The sequence below is a fragment of the Moschus berezovskii genome, chromosome 2, assembly GCF_049115385.1.
Source record: "Moschus berezovskii isolate FMDL1 chromosome 2, NW_MosBer_1.0, whole genome shotgun sequence".
NCBI classification, from domain to species: domain Eukaryota; kingdom Metazoa; phylum Chordata; class Mammalia; order Artiodactyla; family Moschidae; genus Moschus; species Moschus berezovskii.
This window is the reverse complement of record NC_142461.1, coordinates 100561083-100587490: the sequence shown is the minus strand read 5'-3', so window position 1 is coordinate 100587490 and position 26408 is coordinate 100561083. Positions and strand designations below refer to the sequence as shown.

The 26408-nt window shown below is 37.1% G+C and overlaps 1 protein-coding gene across 1 annotated transcript in view; it reads left to right on the top strand.

Annotated features, from left to right (window-relative positions):
• Positions 1 to 9081: 9081 nt before the first annotated feature.
• The window catches only part of CCDC148 (coiled-coil domain containing 148), a 269382-nt gene continuing 252055 nt past the window's right edge, over positions 9082 to 26408 (top strand). Inside the window, exons 1-4 of the mRNA XM_088842480.1 lie at positions 9082 to 9193; positions 10618 to 10680; positions 12055 to 12176; positions 21087 to 21190. Of these exons, the coding sequence (XP_088698606.1) occupies positions 9082 to 9193; positions 10618 to 10680; positions 12055 to 12176; positions 21087 to 21190 (401 nt within the window). The remainder of the gene's footprint in view (positions 9194 to 10617; positions 10681 to 12054; positions 12177 to 21086; positions 21191 to 26408) is intronic.

Here is a 26408-nt window from a genome sequence, read left to right as displayed (position 1 = left end):
TGAACATGGTGGCAGAAGCTTGGGAATTTATTCTTCTCATAACAACAAGTCCAGAGAAAAGCAGTCCTCAGCTGTTGTAGCAGTTCAGTTCAGTTCAGTCACTCAGTCGTGTCTGACTCTTCGCGACCCCATGAATCACAGCACGCCAGGCCTCCCTGTCCATCACCAACTCCCGGAGTTCACTCAAACTCATGTCCATAGAGTTGGTGATGCCATCCAGCCATCTCATTCTCTGTCATCCCCGTCTCCTCTCGCCCCCAATCCCTCCCAAAATCAATCTTTTCCAGTGAGTCAACTCTTCACATGAGGTAGCCAAAGTATTGGAGTTTCAGCTTTAGCATCAGTCAGCAGTACTTGATGTCATTAGGATCCCAGGTTCCCTTAGGTTTTATTCTCTACAATTGTTAGTGTGTATCTTGATGGTTTCCCTACACCTAGTTTCACATCCACATTTCAGAAAAGAATGAAAGAGGAAGGATATGAAGAAGGGCAGTGCCCATATGAAAAAGCAAATCTTGTCCCCAAATTCCCAGCTTACAGCTCATTGACTGGAACTGTGTCACATGGTCACTTGGATCCTCAGGGTATCGAGGAAGGCCAATGTTTTAACTTTGAACAAAATTGGATTCTTTTAGGATGGAAAATGGGAAGAATGGATACTGCCAACCAGCTGTCTGCCACAGTTTTATACATCAGATGATAACATTTCCTCAGCAGTAATAGTGAAAAACATACCAAAATTCCATTTAATTGTTGAACTCTATAAACTTCCTTGTAACCTTGACATTGGCAATTCTCTTTTAATGAGCAAGCTTATAATCAGCAGAAGGAGCAATGCATTTGTGACCATTAGTCAAGAGTAAAAGTATTGTGTTTCATCTAGTTAAAGATGTCAGAAGAAATTTATTGTACAAGACACAACAAGTTTGTACAAAAATTATTATATTCAAAATTAAAGATAAAGCTAACTGGATATTTCAGGGATTTCACAGGGTTGTTGCAATCTGGTAGGGTCAAGGTACTCAGAACTAGTCCCAGTTTGGCAGGCTCGAAGATGGGTATGTTTGGTATACGGGGCATTCAGTACCAGAACGCACTGGGTAATCATTTATGAACTTGAATATAACTGTATTAATTCTATAATAGGTAATATAATTATTTAGGAAAAAGACTTCTTGTGGTAGTATTTATTACTTTTAATTATACAAATATACATATACACATTCTCTTTGTAAAAAAAAAAGGCCAATATTTTAGCCTGTGAAAAGTGAAAGTGAAAGTGACTCAGTTGTGTCCAACTCTTTGTGACCCCATGGCCTATACAGTCCATGGAATTCTCCAGGCCAGAATACTAGAGTGGGCTGCCTTTCTCTTCTCCAGGGAATGTTCCCAACCCAGGGATCAAACCCAGGTCTCCCACATTGCAGGCAGATTCTTTACCAGCTGAACCACAAGAGAAGCCCAAGAATACTAGAGTGGGTAGCCTATTCTTTCTCCAGCAGATCTTTCTGACCCAGGAATCAAACTGGGGTCTCCTGCATTGCAGGCGGATTCTTTACCAACTGAGCTATCAGGGAAGCCCTTAATATTTTAGCCAAGATTTTATTATAGATAAAGCTAAAGTTCCCTTTGAAACTAAAACTCCAGTTGCAGTGTCCTCTTCAGCTTGATCTATTTGTATAACCTGTAGGCCTTTTTATTTTTAATTTGGAGAAATAGATACATAGAATTCTTTGTGTCTGTGCATGTTTATTTAATGGTATCATATAATATGCATCATAGTGCAACTTGCTTTTTTCACTCAGTATATGTCGGCAATAAGAAAGACCAGATAATCTGTGTCTACTATGCAAAGTATGTCCTTACCTTCAAGGTCTTAGAAAAGTAAAATAGCATAGATATCTTTAAATTACTAGTAAACAGATACCTTGTCCTGGTTTCTGTACATTGGGGGTTTGTATGCTATGACTGGCAGCTGAATAGCTGGTCAAGAGGCACCTTCAACTGTATTTAACAAGAATTTACAGTCCGTGCTCACCAGGATAATGTGGGAGTATTTATCTTTCCTTACTTCTTGACATACACTTCCCTCCATTGCCCATTTTCATTTGGAGTTTGTCCTTTATGATAATTTTTGCCTCATACAGGTGAGCTTAGATTTTTAGAAATTAGAGAAGAGGAGGTGAAAAGTATGTGTTTGCCTCTAGTACTCCCAGGCTTTAGGAACAGAACTGTGATCTCTAATATAGTCTGTCAATGCTTTTTCAGCAAATGTATACTGAGTGTCTGTTATGTCAGGCACTATTTTAGACACTAGAGACACTGGGATGATCAGTCAAAGGCCTAGCTTTCATGGAACATACATCCTAGTTGCAGAAGTGAACAATAAGTATTAATAAATAAGTAAATTGATAAATACATAGTATAATGCCATATAGTAAGAAGTACTATGAAGGATAAGAATTAGATCGAGGGCATAAACAGTGACTGAGGGTGGAGGGGGCTAATTCAGCTGAGATGGCCTGGGCAGGTCTTTGCAGAGCCAGAATAAATCTATATCCCTTAATTAGTATATGATCGTTGCTGTTGATGAGTCACTAAGATATGTCCAACTCTTTGGGATCCATGGGCTGTATCCCACCAGTCTCCTCTATCCATGGGATTTCCCAGGCAAGAATATTGAAGTGCGTTACCATTTGCTCCTCCAAGGGACCTTCCTGACCCAGGGATTGAACCTACATCTATGACATGGACAGGTGGATTCTTTACCACTGAGCCACCTGGGAAGCCCCTTAGTATATGACAAATGTTCAATAAACATTGAAGAAATTAATAAATGCATCAGTATGGAGGTATACAAAAAAAAGTAATAGTAGCACAAGAAAGAAAATCATAATCTGGATCAGGAAAAGCTCCAGTGGGATGCTTAAAATGAGACTGAAAAATAAGGTATTGGCCAACAAAGGAAAGCCCTTCCTGCATAGGTCAGAAGGTGTGAAACAGCAGAATTGTTAGTTTACCACTGCTAAATAACAAATTACAAATAACAAATTAGTAGCTTAACACACGGAGAAGGCAATGGCAAGCCACTCCAGTACTGTTGCCTAGAAAATCCCATGGATGGAGGAGCCTGGTAGGCTGCAGTCCGTGGGGTCGCTAAGGGTCGGACACGACTGAGCGACTTCACTTTCACTTTCCACTTTCACACATTGGAGAAGGAAATGGCAACCCACTCCAGTGTTCTTGCCTGGAGAATCCCAGGGACGGGGGAGCCTGGTGGGCTTCCGTCTATGGGGTCACACAGAGTCGGACACGACTGAAGTGACTTAGCAGCAGCAGCAGCAGCTTAACACAAATTTGTCTTACAAGTCTGTCAGATGTCCATAAAAATTCTCACTGGGTTGAAATCAGGTTTTAGTAGGTTTATGTGCCTTCTGGGAGGCTCTATGGAGATTTGAATATATATCCTTGCCTTTCCTAGCTTCTAGTGATAGCCCTGCATTCCTTGGCTCATGGTCCCATTTCTCAATCTTCAAAGCAAGCAGGGCAGCATCTTTAAATCTCTTTGACCTCTGCTTCTGTCATCACATCTCCTTCCCTATGACTCTCCTGCCTTCTTCTTACTAGGAAGCCTAGTGATTATATTGGGCTCACTTGTGTATTTCCAGATACACTCTATAGGTAAAATCAGCTGATTAGCTGCATTTAATTCTCCTTAGCTGTTTAACATAACATATTCACAGGTTTTTGTGGATTAGAATGTGAAACTCTCTGGGAGGCATTGTGTGTATGTTCAGGGATCTGTGTGTGTATGTGTTCAGGGAGCTGCAAATGGTTTGGGAAGGCTGGTGTATACATTGTGTATGGGGTGATGGCTAAAAAAGGGGCTAAGTAGGCAACAGCTGTATCCTTGTCAAGGAAGAGGTCCTTGTCAACTCTGCAGAGTTGGAACCTTTGTCTGGAAAGCAATGGAAAAACAGAAATACTTGGGTTTTTGAGACATCACTCATTCAGGCACTTGTGTCATAGTAGCCGGGGCTAGGAGAACAGATGAAAGAATATTGCAAAAATCTATACAAATGATTTTTTGGGAGTGAATTATATGATACCCCTCTATTGATGAAGGAGTTAGGAGTAAAGAGGGCCAGGAAGAAGTAGACAAGCCTCTCAATTCAAGTCCAGGTATGCAGGACAAGAAAGTGGATTTCCAAATTGTGTCACAAGAAAGGTAACAAACTCTTCAGGTTAAGCAGGTCCAAAGTGGCAAGTCAAGTAAGCAGGACAGGTGGTGAGTTTTTTCATAACAGAAGATCAATGTTATCTTTTATGGGAAGAAAATAGGGACAAAATAGTATTTCTTCATAAATAATTACTTAATTTCCCCAGTTGTTTGGCCTAAACTTGAAAATGCCAGTCATGACTTCTGGTCAGATTTCTGAGACTATCGATATAAGCTGTATGAATTCATTTAACCCCCTTCCACTTCAGTGTCTGGAAATCCACCCCCACCCAAATTTGCCCTCCTCTTTTCTCCAACTATGCTTTTCTCCAACTGGGTGCTTATGCATTTTTCTCCCAGCTTTTAAATGATTGAAATACTCTAAGGATGTAACAGAAGTAAGGGCATGAGTGGCTCCACTAAAGTTACCTCCACTCTCTGTGGATATCTGAAGTCCCTCAGAAATTTCTAGGTTTCTTGCCTTAGTTAATACTTTTTTTCTGCTTGACTCTGCCCCCCAGACTTTTACTGGAAAAGCATTTGAGATAATTAGGTTTGCATTTGAATCCTTTTCATTAACGAGGTTGATTTAAGCTCTCCCTTTTCAGCTATTAGAGATTTAAAAATAGGAAAATTCTCAAAGCCTGACTACATATAGAATTTTCTTCATAAGCGAATTTATAAGAATTGTGAAAATGGCAGAGATTTTTATAGATTTTCGTTGATTATGAATCTGGTTTTACAGTAAAAGTTCAGAATTTTTTTGAAATTTTCTTTCATGGATTCTTGTACTAGTTAAATTATATATATATATATATAAATATAAATAATGATGATGATAGTAACATATATGTGACATACCTGTATGTCATTTAATAGCCATTAAAGATAAGTATATATATAAACATGGACATATAAATAATGTGATATAGAAAGATAATCAGGTTATTAAATGAAAAATGTCCTGCTTACTTGACTTAACCATCTAGTGGTTAGAAATCCATGCTCTCACTGCCAAGGGCCCAAGTTCAATTCCTGGTCAGGAAACTAAGATCCCACAAGCCATGTGGTGTAGTTAAAAAAAAGAAGAAGAAGGAAAAAACAAAAGCAACTTTTTGAATTGTATATATATATCATGCTTGCATTTGTATAAAACTGGATATGTACTTATATATGCATAAAAAGTCAAAAATATAAAAGAAAACATTAAAAATGACTCTCAGGGCTAAATACAAGTGCTGGAAACTCTTTACCCTATAGTTTTCTATACAATTTGATGTTATTTAACCAATACTTTTATAATTAAAAAAAAAGGCTTAAAATATGTATTTATTCCCTACAGAGAATTAAGACTTCCCTAGTGGCTCAAATGGTAAAGAATCTGCCTACAATGCAGCAGACCTAGGTTTGATCCCTGGGTTGGGAAGATCCCCTGGAGAAGGGAATGGCTACCCACTCTAGTATTCTTGCCTGGAGAATCCCATGGACAGAGGAGCCTTGCAGGCTATAGTCCATCAGGTTGCAAAGAGTCAGACATGACTGAGTGGCTAACACTTTATAGAGAATTAAAATAAGACCTTGTAAATATTTTAATGCTAATGTTTTCAAGCTCTGTGAAATTCTACAAATGTACTTAATATATCATGTCTTTTAATAAAAAAGGTTAGTAAGAAATAATTCAATTCAGTATTAGAGTGGAAAACTATATTGCTATATACAAGTTTACATTTTAAAGGTTCCTTGGTGTCATGAAATTGTTTCTTTTTAAACTGGTAAAATGTGAAAACTGCAGTAACATTTCCCCTAATACAGTGAAATAACTATTTGTTCCTGCTTAGTATTTTTTAAAATGTGTTTTTCTTCTGTTAGAAAGAGAAAAATTTAGAAACTGCTCAAGCAAAAAAAAAAAAAATCAAGATCAAATATAATCCTACTACCCCAAGATTGCCACTATTAAATGTTTGGTACATAGAATTAGGCCTGGTGTGCTGTGATTCATGGGATCGCAGAGTCGGACACGACTGAGCGACTGAACTGAACTGAACTGAACTGACATAGAATTAGCATTGTTTCTCTCTATCCAAGCTTTATTTCCTGTACTACATTTTGTTGTGGTTTTTTATGAGTTCTACAAATTTATAAACTTCTTGTACAGATTATACCTTGATACTTTGTTTTGTTTGGTTGCTCTCCTTTGTTGTTTGTTTCCAATTTTTTTTTTTTGAATGTGGAACATTGCAATAGTCTTTATGGAATTTGTTACAATATTGTTTCTGTTTTATGTTTTGGTCTTTGGCGGCAAGGCATGTGGGATCTCAGTTCCTTGATTAGGGATCTAACTAACCTTTACCCCTGTATTGAAAGGTGAAGTCTGAACCACTGAACCACCAGGGAAGTCCTTCCCATGGTTGCTGTTTTGAATGAGATCTTCTCCCATTATGTCTAATTTTGAGATGTTTATAGTGTAACTGAGTACTTTATGTAATCACTTTTATTAGTTTTCATAATTTACCCTTTGTTTCCATTAGTTTTTCCAGGGCAATAATTTTATCTTATACTGACTACAAAACATAATGTTTTGTTATAGAAGTAATATGTGCCATTCTGCTTAGAATTTAAAAGAGAATATGGGGCCTTCCTGGTGGTCCAGTGGCTAAGATGGCACTCAATGCAGGGGGCCCAGGTTCAATCCCTGGTCACAGAATACAAATTTTAACACTGTAGAAAGATTACCTTATTGTACAAATGGTCCTTTTGCTATTTTATTCTCATCTTTAGAAAAGTCCTGATTGTTCACTTACCCTGTAGAGACTAGTTGAAGTTGTGAATTTTTTTTTAAGTTTAGATTCTGTATCATATCTGATAAAAATTAGCATTATATTAAAATGTTTTTTCAGCTCTCTAGCTACTACAAGGTTATCATTATATTATATATCAAAATGTTCTTCCTACAGAATAGTAAATTTCTCATAATAATATATTATTTTAAAATATTTTCAGTAATTGGGTAGATCTAAGAGACTTAACATTTTGACAACACTATAAGCAATTTCTAAAATGTCACATAATGTGAACATGGAATAATATCTAAAACTAAGTGTTCTTAAATTATTTAACATGGAAAATTCTGTTCAAGTAGCCATTAGTCAACCCAAATCATTTTAACGATGGACTGAAGTTGCCACTTTGAATTTTTCACAAATTCACTAGTAAGCATAAAGTGGAAATGGCATAATCACACAAGTTGTAATCAAAATTGTTGGAGTAACAATGCCATTAGTAAAGATTTAAGCCAAGATTTTCCTAACCAAACTATTTTCCTAGTATTTTTCCTAAACTAGGAAGAGGATCATTCAGAGCAGAAATTTGATTCTTCACATATGTGTGTTAAGACAAATTACATCAGAAGACACTTCATGTATAAAAAGCCAAAACTCATTAACTCAGTGTGTATTATAATTCAAGTTTCCCACTGGGAAGCAGTTAGACTCTTGAGGGCCATGCATGGAATTCTATAGGACCCCAATTTAATCACGGAGACTTCCAACCTGAGCAAGCTATTGGCCTGATTATTATTATTTGAAGCTGCTACATAAATTTTGTTAAAGCCTCTATATGATTAATGATACATTCTGTTCCAAGTGAAAGAACGAATATAGCAGCCAAATGGACATATCATTAAAAAAACTTTAATGTGAGCCCCTAGAGTGTTTCTCATGTCTGCTGTTTGCTAGGAAACGACCAGTTTAAAATACTATTCTAAGGAAACATATTTTGGGGTGGCAAATTCTGCTTCCTTCTGTAGAAATGGTGAGAAACATGGTGTGGCTTTCATGATGTTCCTCTGAAAACCAGGAGGAACCAATTAAATACGGTAGACCAACATAACTGAACTGGAGAAGGACATGACCTACTCAGTATTCTTGTCTGGAGAATCCCATGGACAGAAGAGCCTGGTGGGCTACAGCCCATAGAGTTGCAAAGAGTCAGACACGACTAAAGCAACTGAGCATGCACGCAAGGTAACCAAAATGAAATCTGCAAAACCCCATCTTATTTTACAGCCTCAATGTTATAGTCTTAATCCCAAGAAAATCAATCCTCAATCCTTGGGGAGTGCTCAACTCCCCAAGGAGGAAAAACTAAAACCAGTCAGAGAACTGGTGAGGTCTTTCTTGGATGGAGATGCAAACTTAGACTGTCCGGTTATGCATGGGAGAATGAAATGAAAACTAGTTATGAAAAGGAGTAGACCAGAGCTCAGAAACTGGCTTCTGAATAAAAGAACACATTTGTTTCAGAGTTTGCTTTATTTGTCGAGTACTTGTTTTTAGAAAAAGAAAAAAAAAATGTATATTTGATTATCTTTGGGCATGGAATATTTTTCAATTTTCCGTGGTTTCTGCACTCCCTATGGTTGTATATCTTGCCACTTCTCTCATTTAACTAACAGGATGGCCCTGAAGGTATTTAAGCTTGTCATTCTTCTCTGTTGGCTATACATCAAAGCAGCTTTTTAAAAATTGCAAGGTTGTTGTTAGGAGAGTGAGGCTATAGTGTAAATTTAGGAATTGTTGTTTCAGTTCTTTTGAGGAGCTAGAAGATATCTAGCTACCACCAGCTACCTTTTATTCATTTCCTCAAATAATATTTATTGAGCACTTACTACTCTGTGCCGGGGACTGGGGGTGCAATCAGAAATAAGCCAGACATGGAGGGAGACAGATATCAACTCAGTAAGCATGAAAATGCGAAGACTAATACAAATTATCATGGAAGCGAAGAGAATTGAATGAGAGAGAAACAAGGGTCCTCTCTGATTTAGACAGAAAAGTCTGGTAAGATATCTGTGAAGAGGTGACATGTTGGTCAAGCTGAAGGTTGAGAAGGAAACAACCAAGCAAAAAGAAGAAGGAAATGTCTTTAAGACAGAGAGAACCACAAGTGGGATGACCTTGAAGCAGAATGAACTTGGTAGGTCTGAGAAACAGAATGACTGGTGTGATTGAAATGTGGGTAGAGAGATGACCAAGGGCAAGATTTCTCAGGACCTTATAGATCATTTAAAGAAGGTGGGATACTATTTCAAAGGATATGGGTACCATTGAAGAGGTTCAAGCAAGGTAAGATTAGAGCTTTTAAAAGGTTACTCAGGCTGCTGTGTGGAGGATGCACTGTAAGGGTACAAAGTGGAATGCTGCTGTCATCCAGGTGATGGGTGCCTGAGACAGTGCACGTAGACAGATCGGATGTGCAAAATCTTCCAGAACGAAGAAGACTCTTAATTGATAGGATATGGGTGAGTAAAAACCAGTCAATAGGGAGGGTTGTCAATTTATGAAAGACTTAAAAAAAGAATTCTTTAACAGAGACCCTACAGAAATGACGCATTGAGGCTTACCCTTTAAACTGTTGAGCAATCATCATGATTCTTGGTAACTTGGCAGAATCTCTGAAAATATGGATTTTTGCTAATTTTTCTTCCATTTAAGAAGATTTACATTACTGCAAAGACCACTCGACATGGGTAATTCAACCTAGTAGATAGTGAACAAAAATGTATGAAAAATGTGTACTGTCTTTTGAGGAACAACTTGAATAGTCTCTTGCCCTGGATGTGCCATAAAAGGACGTTGGTTCTGTTCAGTGCTATTGCAGGTTGGGTGAAACAGAGTTTGGGGTGCTAGATATTTGTCAGGGATGCATACCTGCAAAAGAAAGGAGGAAGCAACCTTGGGCAAAAGAAAAAGTCAGTTTTCATGCAGGTTCAACAAAGTCTGGGTCAACCCCAAAGAGGACCCTGGAGCAAACATTACGCATCAGAGTGACCTGCATTAAGCCAAAACTGTTGGGCTTGCCTTACCTCGCCTCGCTCTGGTTTTGGTTATGGGTTGCTCCAGGAATGATGTGTCTCTTGGCGAGGCCTTTGTCTGTAGTTGAGTCCAACCCTGGAGGAGGTGACAGCTAAGCATCAAGTGCTCTCTCGAAGTGGATGACACATCCCCGTGTCCTCCAAAGGAGCTGTGTTGCTAAAGGGAAGTAGTAAGTAATTTGTCTAGCTGCTTTATTTTGTAATTTATCTACTTTCTTTCCTCCTGAGAACTCAAGATAAAACATACACAATTTTTAAATCGTGAAATATTTACCAGTCTCTGGGACAATCTGAGAGAGCTAAGAGATTGGAAGAAGAAAAACCAAGACCAGGAAAAGCACAAAGAGGAAAAAACTAATGGAAGGAGGCTTTTAGGAGCAAAGAGAAACAAATTTTAATAAAATACAAAGAGTTATGGCACCCAGTCCTGGAACTTGATTTCAACAACCACTATAGTGAACATTTCCTTAAAACAGGTTTTAAAATAACATTGTAAAATTTTAGCTCTCTTTTGTTTCCTTGACAGGTATGGAAAACATGAATAAAAAAGACCAACTATTCATGACAATTCAGAAAAATGATAACTCAGGTATTTTTCCTACTTCTAAGCTTATTTTATGGTTTATGGTGGATTATGGGTGATATAAAACTGGAATGTTGATTTTCAAAATTTTAATAATGGAAGGTTCACTTTTTTGGTCATAGTGAAAATGTCTTCGGTTTCCTCACAATAATCAGACCAACCATTCTTTCCTTCACTGTGCTTGTCTTTAAGTCATTTGGAGCCTTCTTACCATCATGTGACCCATAATATACTTAATAAATCTTAGTTGCTTTACATTGCACAGGTGAATTTTTCACATCATTGAGGGAATGATGCTTGAATTACTCAAATTTTTATACTTCATGTTTCTTGGCCTTGGAGTTCAGTTCAGTTTCTCAGTCATGTCCAACTCTTTGCGACCCCATGAACCACAGCATGCCAGGGCTCCCTGTCCATCACCAACTCCAGGAGTTTACCCAAACTCATGTCCATTGAGTTGGTGATGCCATCCAACCATCTCATCTTCTGTCATCCCCTTCTCCTCCTGCACTCAATCTTTCCCAGAATCATGATTCAAATGAGTCAGCTCTTTGCATCGGGTGGCCAAAGTATTGGAGTTTCAGCTTCAACATCAGTCCTTCCAATGAACACCCAGGACAAATCTCCTTTAGGATGGACTGGTTGGATCTCCTTGTAGTCCAAGGGACTCTCAAGAGTCTTCTCCAACACCACAGTTCATTCAAAACCATCATTTCTTCGGCACTCAACTTTCTTTATAGTCCAACTCTCACATCCATACATGACTACTGGAAAAACCATAGCTTTGACTATCCTCTACCTATATTTTATTTTATCAAAGTAGTTAATATCAAGCTAAACTAGGACATTTTATATAGTTGGATGGAGAATGCTTGTCCACACATTTTATATCATTTTTATCTTATCTGGCCTGTTACATTTCTTAGCTGTTAGTTTCAACCTCTTTTGTATTTAATTGAATCAATTTTTCTAGGTTAAAAATGCAACTATGATTTTAAAAGTTCTATTTACTTAATTTGAATCATATGAACATGATACTTAAATATTCACAGTTAATAGCTAACACATTTTAAGTGAAAAGAATGATCACACTTTGTATCTTGACAGTATAATTTTCTAAAATTCCCAATATATTAACAAATGAAAGTATTCCTTTTATCTTCTTTTAGAAGTAATTTTATTCAAGGAATATAGTGGTAATACTTTTTAAATTTCCAGAAATAGAATTTCAAATATGCTATGAATATTATATTATGTCTTATATTTGCTTTAAAATGTTTAAAAATAAGACCAGTAGTCAACATGTTGCCAAAACTCTATTTTGACTTCCAATAACATAACACTGTTTCTTTGTCATTTTCTGTTTTTGATGAAAAACAGATAATCTGATATTTCATATGAAAAATGAAATCAGAAGCACCAAGTATAAACCAGTAGACTACCAACAATTGCATGCATTAACTGAAGCAAAAAAGTTAGCTTCTGCCGCTACAGAGCTAAAGGTTAGATTCGTGTATGTGTGTTTTCTATTAATAGTTTTGGAAAATTGAATTGCTAGGAAGTAATATATTTACAATGAAATGTGAAAATAAATAACATTCTAAGTAGTTTTAGAATCTTCCAACTATTGGTAATAGTGAATGGGAACATTTATTGAATACTTTCAGACATTGTGCTATGTAGTTTACATGCATGACTCATTTAATGTTCGTAACAATTCCATGAAGCCTGAATTCAACTTTATTTTTAGAAAGATAGCTATTTCATTAACTTTCAACAATTTCTAACATAATCTAAAAAAATTAAAAATGCTAATAAGTGCTAGCCATGGCTTATCATCTAATTTACAGCTCCTTCTGCAGCACAAAATATGCCCCCAGGTGTCTCTTTTCTAGAATTCTCTTTTTGCCTTGACCTAAGAAAAGGTGAACCTCAACTAGATTTGAAAGAGGTTAATGTTCCAAGTGATTGTACACAATATTTTAGGACCATGGATGAGTTTAGATTATTCATGCAATATATTTCCTTCTTATTAAAAAATAGAATATAAATAGCATTTCCATTGCTTGGTTGCATCCAAAAATCTGGTTTGGTGAAGCAACAACTAAGCAATTAGCAAACATTTATGTGTATTTAATATTTTGTGCTATATTAGCTTTGCATTGCTTTTTGTTGTAAATATCTTTTTAAAAAGGCAACTTTCATGATTTCAAGGTGCATTTGTTACCCTATTCTGGAGAAATTACCATATATTCATGAGCTATATCCCCTCAACTAAGGAGACCACTTAAAATGTTGGGCATTATCTGTTTCAGATACAACTTTAAAATAATTTAATGTTGTCACGACATTCAAAGAAAATTTATGGGAAAACCTCTTATGTGACTATCATCCTATTAAGTGATTTTCATATTTCTGACTTCTGTGCTAATCCATTGTATATATACCATTGTACACATCTATACATATAATAAATATTTATTGTGTGCCTTGAATGTACAGTGGTGAGCAAAATACAATACCTACCCTCATGGGGTGTAATATTTTCACCAGAGAGGAAGAATAGAAGTTCAGTTCAGTTCAGTTCAGTCACTCAGTAGTATCTGACTCTTTGTGACCCCATGAACCACAGCACGCCAGGCCTCCCTGTCCATCACCAACTCCCAGAGTTCACTCAAACTCTTGTCCATTGAGTGGGTGATGCCATCCAGCCATCTCATTCTCTGTTGTCCCCTTCTCCTCCCACCCCCAATCCCTCGCAGCATCAGACTCTTTTCCAGTGAGTCAACTCGTCGCATGAGGTGGCCAAAGTATTGGAGGTTCAGCTTTAGCATGAGTCCTTCCAATGAACACCCAGGATTGATCTCCTTTAGGATGGACTGGTTGGATCTCCTTGCAGTCCAAGGGACTCTCAAGAGTCTTCTCCAGTACCACAGTTCAAAAGCATCAAGTCTTCGACAATCAACTTTCTTCACAGTCCAACTCTCACATCCACACATGACCACTGGAAAAACCATTGCCTTGACTAGACGGACCTTGGTTGGCAAAGTAATGTCTCTGTTTTTTAATATACTATCTAGGTTGGTCATAACTTTCCTTCCAAGGAGTAAGCATCTTTTAATTTCATGGCTGCCATCAGCATCTGCAGTGATTTTGGAGCTCAAAAAAATAAAGTCTGACACTGTTTCCACTGTGTCCCCATATATTTCCCATGAAGTGATGGGACCAGATGCCATGATCTTTGTTTTCTGAATGTTGAGCTTCAAACCAACCTTTTCACTCTCCTCTTTCACTTTCATCAAGAGGCTCTTTAGTTCCTCTTCACTTTCTGCCATAAGGGTGGTGTCATCTGCATAGCTGAGGTTATTGATATTTCTCCTGGCAATCTTGATTCCAGCTTGTGCTTCTTCCAGCCCAGTGTTCCCCATGATGTACTCTGCATATAAGTTAAATAAGCAGGGTGACAATATACAACCTTGACGTACACCTTTTCCTATTTGGAACCAATCTGTTGTTCCATGTCCAGTTCTGACTGTTGCTTCCTGACCTGCATACAGGTTTCTCAAGAGGCAGGTCAGGTGGTCTGGTATTCCCATCTCTTTCAGAATGTTCCACAGTTTACTGTGATCCACACAGTCAAAGGCTTTGGCATAGTCAATAAAGCAGAAATAGATGTTTTTCTGGAACTCTCTTGCTTTCTCCATGATCCAGCGGATGTTGGCAATTTGATCTCTGGTGCCTCTGCCTTTTCTAAAACCTGCTTGAACATCTGGAAGTTCACTGTTCACATATTGCTGAAGCCTGGCTTGGAGAATTTTGAGCATGACTTTACTAGCGTGTGAGATGAGTGCAATTGTGTGGTAGTTTGAGCATTCTTTGGCATTGCCTTTCTTTGGGATTGGAATGAAAACTGACCTTTTCCAGTCCTGTGGCCACTGCTGAGTTTTCCCAATTTGCTGGCATATTGAGTGCAGCACTTTCACAGCATCATCTTTCAGGATTTGAAATAGCTCAACTGAAATTCCATCACCTCCACTAGCTTTGTTCGTAGTGATGCTTTCTAAGGCCCACTTGACTTCACATTCCAAGATATCTGGCTCTAGGTGAGTGATCACACCATCGTGACTATCTTGGTCGTGAAGATCTTTTTTGTACAGTTCTTCTGTGTATTCTTGCCACCTCTTCTTAATATCTTCTGCTTCTGTTAGGTCCATACCATTTCTGTCCTTTATTGAGCCCATCTTTGCATGAAATGTTCCCTTGGTATCTCTAATTTTCTTGAAGAGATCTCTTTTTTTCCCTAGTCTGTTGTTTTCCTCTATTTCTTTGCATTGATCACTGAGGAAGGGTTTCTTATCTCTCCTTGCTATTCTTTGGAACTCTGCATTCAGATGCTTATATCTTTCCTTTCCTCCTTTGCTTTTCACTTCTCTTCTTTTCACAGCTATTTGTAAGGCCTCCTCAGACAGCCATTTTGCTTTTTTGCATTTCTTTTCCATGGGGATGGTCTTGGTCCCTGTCTCCTGTACAATGTCACGAACCTCCATCCAGAGTTCATGAGGCACTCTTATCTATCAGATCTAGTCCCTTAAATCTATTTCTCACTTCCACTATATAATCATAAGGGATTTGATTTAGGTCATATCTGAATGGTCTAGTGGTTTTCCCTACTTTCTTCAATTTCAGTCTGAATTTGGCAATAAGGAGTTCATGATCTGAGCGACAGTCAACTCCTGGTCTTGTTTTTGCTATCTGTATACAGCTTCTCCATCTTTGGCTGCAAAGAATATAATCAATCTGATTTCGGTGTTGACCATCTGGTGATGTCCATGTGTAGTCTTCTCTTGTGTTGTTGGAAGAGGGTGTTTGCTATGACCAGTGCGTTCTCTTGGCAAAACTCTATTAGCCTTTGCCCTGCTTCATTCCGTGCTCCAAGGCCAAATTTGCCTGTTACTCCAGGTGTTTCTTGACTTCCTACTTTTGCATTCCAGTCCCCTACAATGAAAAGGACATCTTTTTTGGGTGTTCGTTCTAAAAGGTCTTGTAGGTCTTCATAGAACCATTCAACTCTGGCTTCTTCATCGTTACTGGTTGGGGCATAGGCTTGGATTACTGTAATATTGAGTGGTTTGCCTTGGAAACGAACAGAGATCATTCTGTCATTTTTGAGATTGCATCCAAGTACTGCATTTCGGACTCTTTGGTTGACCATGATGGCTACTCCATTTCTTCTAAGGGATTCCTGCCCACAGTAGTAGATATAACGGTCATCTGAGTTAAATTCACCCATTCCAGTCCATTTTAGTTCACTGATTCCTAGAATGTCGATGTTCACTTTTGTCATCTCCTGATTGACCACTTCCAATTTGCCTTGATTCATGGGCCTAACATTCCAGGTTCCTATGCAGTATTGCTCTTTACAGCACCGGACCTTGCTTCTATCACCAGTCACATCCACAACTGGGTATTGGTTTTGCTTTTGCTCCATCCCTTCATTCCTTCTAGAGTTACTTCTCCACTGATCTCCAGTAGCACACTGGGCACCTACCGACCTGGGGAATTCCTCATTCAGTATCCTATCATTTTGCCCTTTGATACTGTTCATGGGGTTCTCAAGGCAAGTATACTGAAGTGGTTTGCCATTCCCTTCTCCAGTGGACCACATTCTGTCAGACCTCTCCACCATGACCCGCCCATCTTGGGTGGACCCACACGGTATTGCTTAGTTTCATTGAGTTAGACAGGGCTGTGGTCCTTGTGATCAGATCAACTAGTTTTCTGTGATTATGATTTCAGTGTGTCTGCCCTCAAATAAGCCCTGAAAATAAATTAGTAGTACTAAGAATGTGCGTGCGTATGTGCTAAGTTGCTTCAGTCATTTCTGACCCTTTATGACCCTACGGACTGTAGCCTGCCAGGTTCCTATGTCCATGGGATTCTCCCAGCTAGAATACTGGAGTGTGTTGCCATGCCCTGCTCCAGAGGACCTTCCTGACCAGGGATCGAACCTGGGTCTCTTAATTCTCCTGCACTGGCAGGCGGGTTCTTTACCACTAGTGTCACCTAGAAGCCCATACTAAGTATAAGCTAAATCCACCCCCCACCAAAAAAAAAAAAAAGTCAGATGTACAGTAACAGAACTTGATACTAATTGGGTGGAAAGGAATGCTTTTCTAAGGAAGTGGCATTGAATTGGGATCTCAAGGACAATAAGAATTAGCAAAGGAAACAGGAGTGATAACTACTCCAAGTAGAAAAAGATGCTTACTTTATCACATCCCAATTATTAGATATTTAGCTTGTTTCCAGTTTTTGATATTGAAAATCATATTTCCATAAATATCTTTATGCATAGACACCTTATGTGGGTAAATTCCCATGACTGGGATGTCTGGGCCAAAAAGTATGAATGTTTTTTAGTTCTCTCCCAAAGTACTGTTGTAACAAATATGTCACCGCAAACATTTTATCTATGCCCTTTTCAGTATTGAAAAATGTACAGTTGATGCTTGAGCATTGCAAGGGTTAGGGGTGTTGACCATCTGCTTGAACAATGTCTGTATAAAACCAGAAACATATTTTGGATGATTCCCCATACTTTGGATGATTCCCTGGGGAATCACTGAATGTTAAAATCAATATTTGGTCAAAGTGAATTTCTCTTTAAGGATAGAATTGCTCAAAGAATAAACATTTTTAAATTATCAAGGTGATTTTTAAAGTTTGGCATTAAGTGCAGGGATAATAATTCCTAGCACTGTTAGCTAACTAGGCTGCTTCTCTGGTTATTGTGTTATTCATTTGTGAGGTTAAACAAATAACCATCCACAACCAATATTTTAAATAACATCAAGTACCTTTTTGTTCACAGAATATAATTTATGAAGATGCTTTTTAGTTACATATTTTCTAGAAAAAATTTGTTATCCGGGATTCATAGCTTGGCAAATCTCAAAGAAATTTCTTGCTTTAAACCACCATATATGGTTCAGTACTGAAAGTGTCTGTAGCAATCATTTTGGCAAGCTTTTTGCTTTCATTTTTGGTGTCCATAGATTCATAATAATAAAGAATTATCCATTTAAAGCATTTTTGTAAAATCTATTGTTTTGAATTTTGGTCAGTGAGGTCAAAATGTGTCCTACATACTTCATCATTTTCTAACAGTCTTATTTCCTTTCTACAAATTTCACTTTTTATTTTATTTTATAAGGAAGATGTATTGGGAATGTTGTTTTCATGATTTTTGGATCCTTCCCTTCTCATTTAATTTAGAGATATCAAGTTGACATTTTGCTTTTAATTTATTCTTCTAAGATGTGAAGAATTCCCAAATAGGACTTTTTCTTTAAAGACTCATGGCTTAGATGGAGTTAGATAATGGAAAATTAAATACAATTCTTAATATTTTGTTTAATGTTATGAATGCTAATATATCAAACAGCCTACACCAACTAGAATTATGATAATACTGTCTCTGTTATCCTTTCTTATATTATTAACTTTTTGTAAAATATGTTGGCTAAAAAATTATATTTTATTCTTCTTAGTGTTAAATAGTTAACACATGCTCTCTTAATATTAATGTTAATTACAGTCAATTCTCTATTTTACTAATTAAATGTGTTCATTTTTTGCACATGAAATTAACAGCTTTAACAATCATTGTTAGTTACTACAGCACTTTACTGTGGCAATATTAAATGTAAACATACTTAACCTGAAAGATAGACTATTAACATTTAAAGCACATAAGAAGATTTTTGCTTCAACTTACATCTAGGTGGTCTGGGATTCCCATCTCCTTCAGAATGTTCCACAGTTTATTGTATTTAGGGTTTTGGGAGATAGAAATGGCAACAGTACTCTTGCCTGAAGAATCCCGTGGACAGAGGAGCCTGGTGGGCTGCTGTCCATGGGGTCGCACAGAGTCGAACATGACTGAAGTGACTTAGCATGTATGCATGCATGGCAACCCACTCCAGTATTCTTGCCTGGAGAATCCTGTGGACAGAGGAGCCTGGTGGACTGCCGTCTATGGGGTCGCACAGGATCGGACACGACTGAAGTGACTTAGCAGCAGTATTTAGGGTTTTATTATCTTGGCTCATCACAGTAAACTGCAAAGAAAACCTCTACTTTCTGATGTTTTTATGAATGTATTACTTTTATAATTTTTAATTCATCAGCATTCTACATAAATAACCATCTACCTTAAATATTGACTTCAGATGGCTTGTTGCTCAGCAAACTGAATTGGAATCATCTAGAAATTATCTATTGATAAAGATACAACATTAAATCTTTTTATTTTTAAAGAACTTTTCTTTTTTTAAAAAAAGTTTTTGGCCTGAGGATAGGAGAGTCAGTGAGTGAATTTACAAAGAAATCAGGATGTTCTGCAAAATATTGGAAGTGTCTAGTGAAAAATAGTAGCTTTATTTTGACTTTTATAGTCTACCTAATTGGTCTTTCCCTGGGTCCACAGGCAGCAGCATTGATTTTTTTAAGCTATAAAAATCTGTCTACATCTTTCATCAATGTGTTTTAATTTTTTTTACAATATGGACCAAATATGTCAAAGAAATCTAATTTTAAAAGTTTTGCCTGATGCAACAAACTCCAGAGATTATAGATGGCAAATAGTTGGAATGAGTTTTAGGCATTCTTCAAGCAAACACAAGAGTGTCTGAATTCAGAAACACTACATATGTACTTTTATTTTTTCAGTGAAATAGAGATGGCTATATGTTTTTCTGCAATGACCTGTTCTGATTTAAATATACTTTCTCCAAAATTTCATAATTGTAGCACTGTTAAGATTTGACTTTGTGTTTTTTTAAATGATGCTTGGGTTATTTTGTTTTCTTATACTCCTAATTTTGAATCAGTAACCAGAACAGCAGAAAGATAAACTCAAGGTTATAGTAATCAGTGAATGACAGCTGGAAATAGCATGCATTATACAGAGTCTTTTTAGAGTTTCTCTTCTGAAGTTTTATATCTTCAGTATTGATCTCTTAAAGCTTTCAGAGTACTGAGTATTCTAGTAGCAGTGAAAATATAAAATATGCATATTTCATTGAGTTTCTGATTTGAGATTAGCACCTTTATAGATGTCTAAAAGTATTGATATGAAATACACAAGTTCAGCATATATAAATACACAAGTTCAGTCAGGGTGTCAGTCAGAGTCTAACCAGGAGACAGACAAATACTCAAGGATTTAGAATAGAGGAGTCGTTACTGCAGGAAATAGTTATACAGGTGATGGAGGTGAGAAGCCAGAGGGCTGTGAACCAACATAGGGATTACAACAGGAGGAAGTCATTATCCTGCCTGGGCTGGAGGGACATTTAGCAAAAGCAAGGTTGTAGCACACCCCCGTAGGCTGAGGTTACCCAGAGATAGCTGGAACCAGGGTAGAACTGTCAGGAAATGCTGGTGCAATGGAGAAAATGCAGATGCTTGTGGAGGCCCCTCTGAGAGTAGAGAGGAGTGAATAATCCTTTGGCTCGCCTTTCCTCCCTGCCTCCAATCACCCACTACCAGTGTCTCCCTTTGGCTGAACCCAGCTGGAAGGCAGTTTCAGGGGTGTCTGAGAAACACAGGCTGTTTTCTGATGCAGAGCAGATGAGGGAGCTGGCCAAGAATGAATCTTAAGGCAAACAGACCCAAGCCTGACATAGCTTATTAGCAGAAACCCCAAAGCATGAATTATGTACTACATTTTTTTGGAAAAGTCATAAAATTTGGGAAAAATTAAATTGATTTGAAAATTTGGGTTTCAGTGCTCTTTTTCACTGTTTCCTTGTTTAATTCAAATAAAGATTTGCCTGAAGTTTTAAAAACTTTATTTACAAAATCATGGAGTCAAAAGATTAAAGTACATACAATTCAAGGTCATATTTCTAGTAGATGCTGAAACTAAGGCCAGTCCTCCTAATAACTTATCCAGTGATTTTTGTCCCATCCTGTGCTGAAGGATTGCATAAAAGCAATCCAAGTACCAAGCTTCTATATGATTCTGGTATTTACAACCTTGATGGTCTTGACCAAGTTTTTTAACCTATCTGAACTTCACTGTCCTCATCTGTAAAATGAGAATAATGATATTATGATGCTTGGCAGGGAAGAGGTATGAAAAGGCAATAAAATATATAGAATATTCATGCAAATTTTCCTTGAGTTGGATGAATAAGGTGTTATTTATTGTATGTGTGGAAAATAGATTTTTTCCTTTCTAAAGAAAGGAAAATATCTTTCTTTAGAAAGATGGTAGTGTTAGAAAATGCATGAATAGGATTGAAAAAGAGAACATATTTCACTTAGAAAATACAAATTAAACATTTTTGTTTTGGAAACACTTAAAAAACATCAGAATTGCTTCTCTTTTGTTCCTCTGAATCTAGATCAGAAAAACAGTGCAGACTTCAAAGTTATCTAAAGAACAAACACTAATAAAGCAACACAAGCAAGTGTGGTGGCAAGAACACCAAAGGCTCAATGAAGTCAGGTAAGAACTGAGAGAAATCTCAGTGTGAATATGCAGGGGTTCCTGAGTTGCACTTATCTGGGTAGATGTTCTGTAACTTTCTATTTTAATTAAACCATTATAATCAAAATGTAGCACTGCAGTTGAATTGGACAGTAAATCAAATTAAAATCCTTTCCTTTCTCACTGTAAAGCAGTTATACTCCAATACAATTTTAAATAAATAAATAAATAAAGAACCTTTTCATTTCTTCAGTTTAATTTGGAATCTGGTAAATATATTAACTTATTAATACCTTTCCTTTCCTTCGGGAAAAAAGAGATAATCTTCTATATCTGCTAATCACTTACTCCTCTGTACTCCCATTCATATTTGTATTTATATTATACTTTAGCACATTGAATTATGTTATGCTTACATATTTGTCTTCTTACAAAGTGGTAAACTTCTTGGGTACAAGCATCCCATCATATTCATCTTTACCTAGGATACATAGAAAGAGATAGATAAATGTTTCCAGTAAATGAACTAAGGGATTCAAATTGAGTGATTTCTAAATGTAGCTGCATCATAACTAATTCAATTTGGATTTTTGACTTTTGCTGTTATTTTCAGCAGTCACTTCAAGATAAAACAAAATAATGATTTTATGTGGTGGTGGTTTAGTCTCAAGTTGTGTCTGACTCTTGTGATGGACTGTAGCCTGCCGGGCTCCTCTGTCCATGGGATTCTCCAGGCAAGAATACTAGAGTGGGTTGCCATTTCTTTCTCCAGGGGATCTTCCTGACCCAGGTCTCCTGCATTGCAGACAGATTCTTTACCAACTGAGCCACATTTTATACTTGGTCTTAAATGTAATCTTTGAGAGAGAAATTCCTTTTCAAAGGTCAAGGCAGGAAGAGGAGGCTGATGTGTTTCCTCTCCTTTGGGGGCATATATATTAGTTTTAATGATGGTGGTATTTATAAAGTATGCTTTTTAAAATATATACCTGAAAGCATATATTTTATTTAAAAAAAGATAATTTTTGTGGTCTCATTCTAAGCTAAATTTCCAAGTATTAATACCATTAACTTTATTTTTGACATGCATGCTTTTCATATTATAGGAGTTTCCTATTCTGGCAAGTGATTTCTACATGTGACATAAAAGGCGCATGAATGGAAATAGTTTTACATTATTATATAACTTAAAGAAAAAATTACATAGATTTTCTCATTCATATTTCCAAAATAAAAACAAATCACGTCCATCTTATCCCTCAAAATGTCACCTTTTATGGAGATAATGTTTGAGCCCATTGGAAAAGTTTCTTTTTAGATTTGCATAATTGAAAAATGAAAGCCAATAGGAAGTTTTAATTATGGTGCTCACTGATGCAGGCTCAAATGTAAAAACTGGAGAAAATTATCTTGGCTATTCCATACCCTTCTTCCTGTGTGTATATGTTGTTCTTGAGGTAGATAAAAGAGGCATATACATATTATTATGGAAAGTAATTCTTTCGGGCTGAACTGGAATGACACAAAGATGATGGAAATGAGGAATATTCAAGTAAAAACATTATGCCTCGAAACTTGTAAGAACTGAAATTGGATAAACAAGAAGAATTCCAAGATAACTTTCTGTGTTATTCTAGAATGTAGGCTAATTTCAACGTGAGGTCAGTGAAATTAAAAACAACTAGTGATGGAAAGAAAGTTCACGAAATGGCTAAAAGTTCAAGAATTTAAGGACCGCCAGAAAATCAGGAGTTTAAACTCTGTGTCTCTCTATCTTTAAAATCTACATTCCCTTTTAACAAAAGATTGAAAGTGAAATATTTTTATGTATCACCGTAAGAAACTTCATTTAAAAATCTCAGGTCCCCAGAAGATAAGGGCTTCCAATGGCATCTAGCTTTTGCTGGGTAATTTAGTATATACCAAGTAGTATGTTGGGGCGTCCCTGGTGGCTAAGACAGTAAATAACTTACCTGCAGTGTGGGAGACCTGGGTTTGATCCCTGGGTCGAGAAGATCCCCTGGAGAAGGGAATGGCTACCCACTCCAGTATTCTTGCCTGGAAAATTCCATGGACTGAGGAATCTGGTGTGCTACAGGCTATGGTGGGTTGCCAAGAGTCAGACGCGGCTGAGTGGCTAACACTTTCACTTCACTTTCAGGTAGTATGTTCAGTACTTTACGTGCCTTGTTTCATTTAATCCTTACAATGACCCTGCAGAGTAGGTATCATTGTTATCCTAATTTTACAGATGGGAACCTTGAAGTTCAGAAGATTAAAGTTAATTGCAGAAGGTAAATCAGCTAGTTTATGTGGAGGTGGTATTGAATCATTTGCCTTTAACTCCTAGGCTCATTGAACATGGATCTGAGCAGCTTTTTCTTTTTTTCTAGTGGGGTCCATTCACACCCCCCTGAGATCTAACTGGTCTAGCCTTGCTAGGAAAAAAAAAAAGTAAAGCACTTCCCTAAACTTAGTTCTTTGAAATCTATCATACAATTAGATGATTAAAATTTCAAAATATAAAATTATATTTTATATTTAAATTAATAAAATTATATTTACTATTACCATGGTTTCCAAACTATACCCCCTTAAAGACCTTTACACATTTTGGCAGGAGCACGTTCTTCCTTGTTTCATAATGACTGGTTTAGAGATTAGGAGAAGGTTATTTATATTGGCCATGTGGTAAAGAATTATAATTATTATTTTAATAAGAACTTTTGAATAATAAAGTTTGAGAGGTTTATTTGTAAGCCTTACTACTTTTACTATAATTTCTTTTAGAAATGTATGTGGTCATTTACTCATAATTTTAGTTTTAAAGCATTATTTTAAAAATAGCACCTTTATCCAGAAAATATCATGAGGTTTTACCAATAATTAAATATTGTCTGGAAAAAGGTCTTTAAATATGAAAATGAGACCACTATCCATAGTGTGTGACTCAGGCCATCTGAGAATTTACTCAGAGTTCATCCCTTAGCCAATTATTGTGAGATTTCCTTCCCTGCCTTCTCTGGTACACAGAAATTGGGACCGCCTCTTACAAGAGAGAAAAGCCAATCAAACAGATAGTCTGAGGTCCCCAAGTGTCTGTACTGCGAATTCCTTCCTTGTTGGAGGGGTAGAGCTCTGGCCTTTGGCCTGTCTGGTACCCTCATTTTGTGCTGATCTTCTGTCTGTTAGTTCCAATGAAGGAACTTTAACATCCTCTCTTACTCCGTCTTTCACAGTCCTTGCCACTGTGCTGTTGTCTGCATAAATGGCTTTTGACTCCGCCACTGTCCAGTGTCCCATGTTCCACTTGTTCTGCCTAAATTGATAACTTTGCCCCAGAAATCCCAGGAGGCTCTGGGTAATTTCTGATGTCCTAAGGAGACTGGACATCAGAATTTCTACTACACCTGGAACTTTGGCAGCATCTTGGAAGGGCAAGGAGTATGAAAGTAGACTCCTGAGAGCTCAAATGTGTCCTTACCAGGCCGGTTTATCTTGTAAGAGGTTGCATTGCAACTGGGTTTATCTAGGAAGTAGATTAATATATCCTCTAGGCAAACAGTCACACAAAAACTCAGGAGAATTTTTGTAGTATCATCATATTCAGTGGTACCAAAGGACAGGTCAAGTAGCAGTAAGAAGTACTTAAATTGGCACATTTGGACAAGGAAGGTTGCCTTCAATTTGTCCCATCTTCAGATGCAGAGGCAGTTGTATGCGCTGCAGAGTTCCGACTTGGTGGACACTTGGTACTAAGTCTACAGGTCAGTGGTGAACAGGCAGGGTTCTCCTCCCAAGAGTTACCAACTTTAATGCCTTTGAGTCCACTGCAATTTTTATCTGTATTTCCTCAATCAAATTCTACAAAACAGATATATTGTTCAAGATACTCCATGGAGAATAATGAATTTCCTTGTCCCATAATTAGGAAAATATTTCATATTTCATCCCTTTTTGGAGAACCTCAATGCACTTTAGCATAATCAAGTTTCTGAATAATCCAGCACTATGTAAACTTATCTGATTTGTTTAGTTCACCATTTCCCAATTTTCCCTAACATCTTATTGATGTTCCTGTTTTACAGGACACGATTTGGGAAACAATGTATATTCACAAGCTTGTCATGTAGTACTTGCTTCTGGATTTTGTTAGCCAATTAGAACAGTTAGAGAAATAGACTAGTCTTGCCTGTTGGATCAGGGTTGTTGATCTAGGAAGTCAGGATGGAGCTTACTAGAATTATTATATGCACAGTAGCAGATTGATCTCCTGTATGAACAAAACCAGTTCTGTTGGTTTTTATGTTCTATTATGGCTTTCTGGATGATGAAAATATAAGGGGACTGAGCTAAATGATTTATAAGTGCTATATTTTTGTTTAAAAAATCTAAGTAAACCTTCCCTGGTGGTTCAGTGGTTAAGAATGTGCCTTGCAACTATAAAACACTGATGAAAGAAATCAAAGATGACACAGATAGATGGAGAAATATACCATGTTTGTGGATTGGAAAAATCAATATAGTGTAAATGAGTACACTAGCCAAAGCGATCTATAGATTCAGTGCAATCCTTATCAAGCTACCAATGGTATTTTCAGAGAACTAGAGCAAATAATTTCACAGTTTGTATTGAAATACAAAAAAACTCTAATGGCCAAAGCAGTCTTGAGAAAGAAGAATGGAACTGGAGGAATCAACCTGCCTGACTTCACAGATCCATGGAACAAAATAGAAAGCCCAGAGATAAATCCACACACCTATGGACACCTTATCTTTGACAAAGAAGGCAAGAATATACAATGGAGAAAAGACAATCTCTTTAACAAGTGATGCTGGGAAAACTTGTCAACCACTTGTAAAAGAATGAAACTAGAACACTTTCTAACACCATACACAAAAGTAAACTCAAAATGGATTACAAATCTAAATGTAAAACCAGAAACTATAAAACTCCTAGAGGAAAACATAGGCAAAACACTCTCTGATGTAAATCATAGCAGGATCCTCTATGACCCACCTCCCAGAGGAATGGAAATAAAAGCAAAAATAAACAAATGGGACCTGCTGCTGCTGCTGCTAAGTTGCTTCAGTCATGTCTGACTCTGTGCGACCCTATAGACAGCAGCCTACCAGGCTCCCCTGTCCCTGGGATTTTCTAGGCAAGAATACTGGAGTGGGTTGCCATTTCCTAATCAAACTTAAAAGCTTTTGCACAATGAAGGAAACTATAAGC